Source organism: Oryza brachyantha, chromosome 2, assembly GCF_000231095.2.
Source record: "Oryza brachyantha chromosome 2, ObraRS2, whole genome shotgun sequence".
Classification (NCBI taxonomy): domain Eukaryota; kingdom Viridiplantae; phylum Streptophyta; class Magnoliopsida; order Poales; family Poaceae; genus Oryza; species Oryza brachyantha.
Window position 1 is genome coordinate 13,388,311 of NC_023164.2, and position 9,967 is coordinate 13,398,277.

The window sequence follows — 9,967 nt, forward strand, 5'->3', positions numbered from 1 at the left end:
GAAGATTTTTTGTGAAAATGTTTTAAAAGTTCCATTCTTTGATTTATCGAGTTGGAGCATCTTCAACCCTCCTATACTTTCCCTTTTATTTTTTCTCCGACCATCGCTATCTATTGAATCATCTGCCATCAATTCAAACCCTTCCGTAGTTATCTGATATCAAGTCATCGTCACAAAATTCCGACCCCTAGCCCCTCTATTCAAAATTATCCAAATCCAGAGTCTACATATTCGTTTTCCATTCAAATAGGTCACAAGTATTCCAAACCCATTGCAAACACTAAAAGTTTTGAGTTCGTTAATCGGGAAATTCTATTGAACTCGCGCAAAGAGTCGTTTCGTTCGCCATCTAAAATTCCTCGAAAATTTCTAAAATCTTTTCGAATTCAGTAGTTTTGGGCCGAGTTCCATCTCTAATCCATTACCGGCCCGTCACCCACTATCTCTCTCGGCCCCTCTCCGTTTTGTACTCCATACCTCGCAACTGTCTCCACCGCCTTGCCGATCGACACAGCTGCTTCCGTACTTATTCGTATACCAACACGCAATAAGTAGCGTCGTAGAGATACGTTTTTTTTTTGATAATGAGGTATACGATACGTACGTACGTACGTACGTCAAGCACTCTAGCTCTCTCTGTCGATCGATCGCCTCTAAGATTAATGCGGTCGGTATATATAGACGTATGCACCTGCACGGCCGGTTTTTCCCAACGCAACATGCACGCACGCACGCTCGTACGCCAAACCCGCCGCGCGAGCATGAATACATGCTTACGAATAAGCGGCTGTTTTGACGTAGGGATGTTTTTTTAAGTTCTTTGTCATATCGGATCGGATGTTTGGACGTTAATTAGGAGCATTAAATATAGACTGATAATAAAACTAATTGTATAAATAAACAACTGTTTTATTAGATAATTTTTTAAGCCTAATTAATCTACAATTAGCAAATGTTTACTGTAGCATCACATTCACTAATCATGGACTAATTAGGCTCAGTAGATTCGTCTCGCGAAATAGTCCAGAGTATGGGATAAGTTTTATTCATATTCTATATTTAACACTTCTAATTAGTGTTCAAATATTCAATTTCAATTTCAATGTAACACAGAATTGAAAAAGCCAGATGAAAACAATAGGATCTTAATGCTGCTGCGCCATCGCGGATGGACGGACGAGAGACCCAAAGAGGCTAAGCTAGCTGATCCACGCGCGAGCGAGCGATTAATCCGAGCAAACTAGCAAAAAAAAGAGGCCGTGTTGTCACGTGGACACCACCCGGGGCATGGCAATGGCAATGGCAATGGCATACGCGCGCACGCAATGATTAAAACGCACCGTCGCATCGAAATCGAATCGATCACTCGCTCTCACACAAAAAGGAGCTAAACAAAAGGCGCCTCGCCTGCCCGCTTTTGACCGCACCAACGCCACGTACCGCAACTTGCCGTGCGCGCGCGCACACACACACACACACACACACACATATATATATATATATATATATATATATATATATATATATATGTATATATTGAGGCATACCTCTCTCCCTCGTCACGATTACGTCTAGTTTTATTAGTCAATGTCAATAATTACTCTAATACGGAGTAATACTTAATTGTCCATTTGTCTCGTCTGCTTGGAGCATTTGGGTTATGTTTTTTTAATGAAAGATAAAGCACACATAGTGTTTTTAGTTATTTAATAGTCTAAATGATAAAGTTAACTACTACAAAATTTAAAAAAATCTACTCTACGAAGATAAGACAAGATAATTGAACTTTTATATAAAATTTTTTGGTAAAAAGAAGTTTAGTAAGCGAGCGCTCAATTAATCTAGTAAAAAATACGCAGTCTTTTGAGACAACCCACGATTAAAACATAGTGGAATAGAAAAAACAAAATAAATTTCAATAGGAGTTTAAATACAAAAAACAGGGTACTGTAAAACAAAGAAAGAAATGTAGGAATGAGTTTCAGAAGATAGCAGGAAAAACAGGAATGATCGTTTCAGATTGAGAAAATAGTAGGAAAAACACAAAAAGTAGATGACAGTAAGAAAAACTTCTAACGAGGTCGTATCTCTGGCTAAATGTACTCTGCAGTCTCCATACAATTGTCCATTGCATCGGAATTTTGAAGAAAAGAAGGATTCGATCTTTTGTTTCAAAGGTCTTACTAGGTAGGTCTAATTAAAGGAGTTAGTAATAAGGCTAGTGTAGAAAAATATAGACAAGATAAGTTTGTTATGATTAGAGCATGTGGCACAAATCACCGGAGAATGAGCATTTAAATTTTTGTCACTCTTAAAATTGGTCAATAACAGATATACCATTTGCTGTCTATATTCTATATACACATGAGTCTAGTGATAAATCTGTTACGACCAATGTAAGAGCATCAAAAGGTTAATTATTCTCCAGAGAAGAGGGGGAAGAGATGAAAAGGCAGGGAGGGATATGGGCTTCTCTCTCGCTTTTTTTCCCCTCACCAGAATGGAAGAACTCCCCACAAAAAAGCTACACATTTGGCTTAAACGTAAAAGATTATTAAATTTTTTATAGTTATTTAATTTTATAAATAATGAAATTAATTACTGAAAATTTAAAAATCTAAGTGAGAAGGCTAAGATGGTAAACTTTATATAGAAATATTTAGCAAATTACGTACCATTTAGCGGTCAAAAAGTATGACCATATAATCGGAAAAAAAATCTAGCATAAGAACGCAGCCATCGTATGCTGATGTATTTGTACATGCCTGCCTGCTCAACCTGTGGGCCAAAAGGTGTGCTATCTTTAATTAGCTGTAAGCATGGGCCTTGATGGCCATATTAATTATTGACCATGGCATAATAACTTAAACAGTGGGCAAAGCAGACGACGAGGATAAATACTCCAGTCCAGCTAGTAGTACAAGTGTACATGCACGTACGCCTGTGTGGTCTTCACGCACAGCGGCACAGGCCGCTAGCACGTACTCCATCTCTCTATTTTCTTTATACGACGCTGTTGACTTTTAGGTTACATTTGATTTTTCGTCTTATTTAAAAAATTATATAATTATTAATTATTTTGTTATAATATGATTTATTATTATAGAAACTTTAAGTATGTTTTATAATTTTACATATTTATATATAAATTTTAAATAAGACGAACATATAAAAGTCAACGATAAAAATACAGCCTCCATCTATGCATCGTGTGGATCATGATACGATAGCCATGCATGCATGATGGGATCATGTAGTTGTGAGGACCACTAATAACAGATAATTAATACGGTCTCCTGCAGCAAATAATGCACTAACTACTCACTCATTATGTACGGTAGGGCTCCGTTCAATGACGGACGAATGTTTGGTGTTATGTGTATTTGGCTGCTGTACGTAGCCCTACCTTGTTTCGGCTACTCTCTGTCTCTTCCCATCATTATTCGTTCATAGATAGGACCATTAAAGCTTCCTCCTGTATCATCATGTGATGATGTCCCATGCTAATGCTAATACTAAGGCTCTATTCTTTACTTACGTAGATTTTATTTTTTCCACGAGCCTGTTTTATAAGGACAGTCTCAATGAAAAAACTAGAGTAATTTATAGCATAGAACAATATACCAGAAATATCCTTCACAGTGCAAAATTTTTTAACAGGGTCCACATGAAATTGTGCCCAATCATTCATCAAATTTCTCTCTCACATCTGTGGATCCTCTGTTCTTGGCAGCCAGCGGACGGACGCGTATGGCGAAGACGGCTTGCGCATCGGATCCAGGAGGAGGGCAATAGAAACCGGTGGTGTCTCCCCAATGCTTTTTTGCACGGTTCTTCGTGCCTTGATTAAGGTGAGGACGTTGTTTCCTCAGTAGGAAATGATTTTATCCTTCTGCACCCTCTCTTCATTAGCTCTTCTGCCATATCAACAAATTACTGACCTGTCAATGCAGTTAAGAGGGATAGAAACTATCATAAATGTTCCGTTGGGATTGCCTTAGGTTCCCTAATAATGTGTTTCATGCAAAAAAAAATTCTGCGTTGCAAAAGTTAATTCATTTATCTATACCATTAAATAGTTACCATAAATATTAGACAATCTAAAAATCCAATATCATTAGAGGTTCCAAATGGGCATCAACGAAAGAAGATAAAAAGGTACAATTTCTTCAGAAAGAAAGTCCAACGAAACTATGTATACTTTTAAGAGGGATTAATTGGACTAATATAATGACCCATGTCGTTGTAAAAAAGAATGGTAACTTACTGGGTTCCGTGAATGATGTAGCGTTGACTCTTCTACACATGTAGGGTGGAGGCGTTGGGGAAGTTTGTGGTCATGCGATGTGCTCCATTGTCCCTTTATGCGGCCACCATCCCAACCGTAGACCGTGCTAGTTCACCACTTTGCCCTCTCACACTCTTCACTTCTTCGTGCCAACTTTATGCTATTAGCACGACACTTACTGTCGTCTAATCTTTGCTCGTCTTTGTCGTTGGTGCCATCAAGAGGTCGAGGTTCCACCTTAAGCTAATCCTCGTCAAACCATAGAAAAGAGGTAAATGGCCCGCAAACACTAACCAACACCATGGATGTTCATACTCATCAACCTCTAAATCCCTACATCGCCATATAGGTTCTTTTGTTCTGGTAAATCTAACTTCAGCCGACGGTTTTTATCTATTTTATATATTGCCACCAATTTGTCAAAAAGGTACATAACAGTGCCAATAGTCAAGGAGGAAGATCGACAACATGCATGAGCATATCTACATGTGCGGATGTTGTAATCATTCAGTATGCAATTTGGGTTGGGTGTGTATATAGAGGTCACCATCCTCCAAAATGCGTGAGAGGATCGCCTCATTTTTGCCATTTCACATTCACGTTTGAGTGGCGAATTTGCTTGGAGTGACATCATTGGCGGTGAATCAATTTGACATAGTTGCCTATGTTGATGATCCTGATGATAACTTGTATGCTCAAGAGAGAACCCGCTACAAGGTATAGTGTAGCAACAAGCTTGCCTAGCACAATTCTTCCTTCCCCTATTCCACGTTGAGTTGTTTCACATGTTACTTTTTCTACCGAGGTCATTGTGCCTTACAGAAGGTACAGGGGCAACTTGTGAAGCCATGCGCCCTCTATCCTTCTGTCCTCCACGATAATAGGACTCCTGAGTGATAAGCCGAAGCCACTCACCAATATAGGTGTGGTGTTATGTCCTTCTAAGTTCAGTGTAAAAAGAGGGTTCAACTAACAAGCCAAGATTAGTTTTTTTTAATTATGATTAGAGAATAGGCCAAAATGATCTCAGAAGAATAGAAAATATAGATGAACAAAATAGAGTATTTTTTTCTTATATTTTTGAAGAGAAAGCTCTTCAAACAAAAGCTTGACAAGAGAAATATATGCTTGTCCATATTGTACATGTCTACTGAATCTATATGTTAAAAGGTTACATTAAGCAAAGCCGAGCTTTCGATTAATATGACGAATATCAATGTTATCCGCATGTATAGCTTCTCTGCTCCCAAAATTATTATATCGTTGATAGCAAGCCAAAGACACGAGATGAGGACCATTAAGCTGGCTCCTCTTATCATCATCATCATCATGTGATAATAATAATCGCATTAATACCTGAAAACTCTTTATAACATGGGAGTAATCCAAAAAAAAAAAAGAAAACTCCATGTACCGGCCCCACACGTCAGACGGGAAGGCTCCTATGCTGCCTACTCTCCTGTCCGCTCCGCCTCCACTCCACTCCCCCCTTCCACTTCACTACTTCGCCTTCTCTTCTTCTCTTCAGTCCTCTCCCTTCCCGACGCCGCTCCGCTCCGCCCCGTCCCTCCCCTTCCCGCTCCGCCGCTCGCCGGTGCCCCCCCACCCCGCCCTCCCCTCCCAGCGCGTCGCGGAGCCTCCGCCTCCGCCTCCGCGTCCTGCTGCCGTGCGACGCCTCCCCCCCGCCCCGCGCCGCGCGCCTTTCGCTTGGATCTGGCCGCGCCCCGCCGGATCCGGCCGCGCCTCAGCTGGATCCGGCCGTGAGCTCGCCGGACCCGGCGCCCGCGCCAGTGGAGGCGACGCGGCTGGTTCTGCTGCTGGGACCCGGTGGTGGAGGAGGTCGGCGGGGGCGGAGAATGTGACCAGGCGCTGTCGCGGCTCTCTGTCGGGAATGGCTATAGGAGGGAGCAGCAGCGGTGTCGGCGGCGGCGGCGGCAGCACCAGGCCGGCGAATGGCACGGCTGCCGTGAACGCTGCCGCGACGGCGGCTGGCTCGGCGGAGGCCAGATTCCACTCCCAGCCACCGCGGCAGGATAGGGTGTGATGCTTCACCATGTTCCTGCTCATGCAATCACCTCAGCTTTCGCTTGCCTTCATCTTTTGTGCTGCTTTTTTTGTTTTTTGGTACGTGGATTAGTACGTGCGACTGCCAGGCCTTGCCGACCTTAGATGGGCACGCCCTTTTCGTACTAGGTACGAATTGTACTCGCCCGGTGGTGGTTGCGACTTGCAACTTGCAATTGGGGCATCTCTACCACCAGATAATTAGGGTTTAGTATGGTTTACTTTCTTCATTATGTGAGCAATTTGTTGAACTAACTTCTATTTTTTGCTTGTTCGTATTGAATTGCACTCACTTTTCATGTTTTCTTCATCGTGTGGTCTTGCCAAGAGCCCCAGAACATTTGTCTCACAATAAGCATCGCATGGACCATTTGCCAGCCCCTTTTTTCACACATGCTATAGAGATAACAATGTGGATCTTGCCTTAGATACGTATAGAGTTGAGGTTGGAATTGGGAGTAGTCTCTCTTTTCTCTTTGGCGGTACTGCCGTACTGGATGGCCGAAGTATAAACTCATTGTGGCATGCTAGGATACTCTGTTGTTTGGAGAGAGCTGAGGTTCCTGTGAATTACATGATCTGATCACACCATTGTCTTTACTTTTGGTGACCAAACGCTTCTCTTTGTGCCTTTTCTTGTTATATGGAGTTCACTCTAATTGTCGTTGCCATGGTTACTAATTAGCCAATAGTGTTATTTGTTTATATAGATCATAAAATTTAGGGAAGAGTTAAATAGTTCTATGAAATTATAGCGTTGGACATATTGTTGCATTACTTTTGAACTCTAAATTAGTTCATTATATTCATTCGTGGAGTTATTATGAATCTTAATAAAAGTCAAGCATAAATGCTGGATGCTTTTTTATTTCTATTTCTTGCAACTACTAATAACTTCACATGCTCTAACACATTTCTCTACATTTAACAGCGGAGTAGATGGGCTGGCTGCCTTTCTGGCTTGTCATGTTTTGGATCACAAAAGGGTGGGAAGCGTATAGTTCCTGCTGCACGTATACCTGATGGGAATGCGTCAACTAGCCGTGGAAATGCACACCAATCTGGTGGCAATTCCAACCAAAATGCTGCTCTGAATTTGTCTCTTCTTGCTCCACCTTCTTCTCCAGCATCCTTCTCAAATTCTGCAATTCCTTCGACTGCCCAATCACCTAGTAATTGCTTCCTGTCAATATCTGCAAACTCTCCGGGTGGACCAACATCTAATATGTTTGCTGTTGGACCATATGCTAACGAGCCTCAGCTTGTCTCACCACCTGTCTTCTCAACTTACACAACTGAGCCTTCCACAGCACCACTGACCCCTCCACCTGAGCTAGCTCATGCAACTACTCCCTCCTCTCCTGATGTTCCATATGCTCGGTTTCTTTTGTCATCTATGCATCTTAAAACTGCTGGCAAAGATCACAACATGCAGTACTTATCTACAACATATTCAGGAGGTTCAGGGCTCCAGGCATCTTATCCACTTTACCCAGAAAGCCCTTCCAGCAGCCTCATATCACCTGCTTCAGCAACTCCAAGGACTGGTCTTTCATCACCTATCCCTGAGCAAGAGACTACACGTTGGAATAAAACATCTAGGTCTGCCTGTGACACACCATATTCTAGGGCTTCGCCCATCCCTGAGCAAGAGGTCCCCACTGCAGAGTGGAAGACTTCCAGGTCTGCCTGTGATACACCATATTCCAGGAATTCACCGTCCAATATTTTTGGGCTTGATTCAGCTGCCTCTAGAAACTACATGTTAGATAATAACTTCTTTCGGCCAGCTGCATCTGCCCAGTTCTACCTGGATCAGGCTCAGCAGTCATTTCCATATAATAATGGTGGGAGGCTTAGTGTCTCAAGGGACAAGCAAGATGCTGAGGAGGTTGAAGCATACAGAGCATCTTTTGGGTTCAGCGCAGATGAAATCGTTACAACTCAACCTTATGTGGAGATACCAGATGCGCTTGATGAGGGGTTCAGTATATCTCCATTTGGAAACAATGCTCCTGCTACCGAGGTGGATAAATCACTTTTCAATGTAAAAGTGATCACAAGCCCAAAGAAACCTGCAGACCAGCTTTCCATTGAGTCTCCACAAAATGTAGTGCACTTGGACATATTCAAAGGTAATTCCCCTGATTTGTTACTTCGACAATTCAGCTGTACTTCGACATAATAGAATGAGGTGTTTGGTTTATCTTGTGAATTGCTTGGATAAATAGTTGGTTTTAATACAAAATGTAAACTTGAAGTATACTGTTTTATATCATCCTAGACCCAGATTCTGATGATGTAATTTCAATGCCTCTTTTGATGCTATTTTCTGTTTACGTGCTCTTTATTACAGGAACAAAAGGAGGGGATCTATCCGAGGATGAAGGGATTGTGAAAGACTGTCATCCTTTCAGGAAGGCAAGGGATGAAATATCTCTAAAACCCATAGAAGTCAGGAAGAAAGTTCCGCCTGGACAGTCATGCTCAGATGCAGAAATCGAGTACAGAAGAGCTAGGAGTTTGAGAGAAGCCAATGGTGTGCTGTCATGGCGCAGCACCCTGGCAAGGCAACTACAGTAGCGACGTGCAAATATGCAGGATAAGTTAGAATCCAGAGTCCCCCTGGCCTAGCATGCATCGATTTGAGCTGTTGTTAGAAGTAAAATCTTTAGTTGAAGAGTAGCCCGTCCTGTATTTCTGGGGATTTATACCGCCGGATGCTCTGGATATGTGACTAGCAGCCTGTATTCTATTTGAACTCCAAGTTCCTCTTTTGTACTGTACTGAATTTCTGGGGATTTCTACCGCCAGATGATGCTCTGGATATGTGACAAGCAGTATGTATTCTATATTTAAATTCCAAGCTCCTTTTGTAGACAGTGTACGTTAGCTGGATCAGTGAAAATGGAGGTATATTTGCATGAGAGCTGGAGTAGGTTATTCCCAATCAACTTGCTCTACTACTGAAACAAGTGACCACCAACTAGCAATCCATCAGTTTCATTGATTTATTGCTCATGGATTGTGCCTGATCGACTGATGGCTATTTTATGATCGGTCCTTATGGACAAGTTGTTGTCGTGGATCTTGTGACATTGCAGGCAGAACTGATGGCATTGTGAACTCTGGCGTTGTGGCCTGCACTGCGTGACCGCCATTGATTCCGCAACAGATGAAGAGAGTTTTATCTGTACATCGAGGGCTGCCATCTTTTGGGTTTTTGGTGGGAAACGCCAACGTAAGCATAAATAATTTGTAAATAAAACTGTAAAAGCAAAAGTTAAAAAAATAAACTATGATTAAAAAAACTTTAAAACTAACTTTAAATTTAATGTTAAAAATTTAAATTTTAGCTTATGATCATAAATAAAAGTGAAAAAAAATATGAGGATGATATTTGCAGGGTAATGACCAACTGCTCCCTCCATCATAAGGTGTAATTATTTCTAGGATTTAAGTATTGTCTATGGTACTACTTATTCTATCAATCAACTATTATTTAATTTTTTTTTCTTTATCCCACCTATCCTCCTTGTCTTATCCCCATATCATTTGTTAAAGGATTGGTTTTTTTCTCTCATATTTAATCTTTGCTAAACATTTTAGAAATAT

The 9,967-nt window shown here is 41.4% G+C and overlaps 1 protein-coding gene across 1 annotated transcript; it reads left to right on the forward strand.

The window, feature by feature from the left end:
* The first annotated feature begins 6,017 nt into the window (after positions 1-6,017).
* LOC102712884 (uncharacterized protein At1g76660) lies at positions 6,018-9,212 on the forward strand. Its single transcript, XM_006647217.3, has 3 exons — positions 6,018-6,326; positions 7,284-8,487; positions 8,709-9,212. The coding sequence occupies exons 1-3, from the start codon at positions 6,180-6,182 to the stop codon at positions 8,933-8,935; spliced, it is 1,578 nt and encodes a 525-aa protein (XP_006647280.3). The 5' UTR covers positions 6,018-6,179; the 3' UTR covers positions 8,936-9,212.
* The last annotated feature ends 755 nt before the right edge of the window (positions 9,213-9,967 follow it).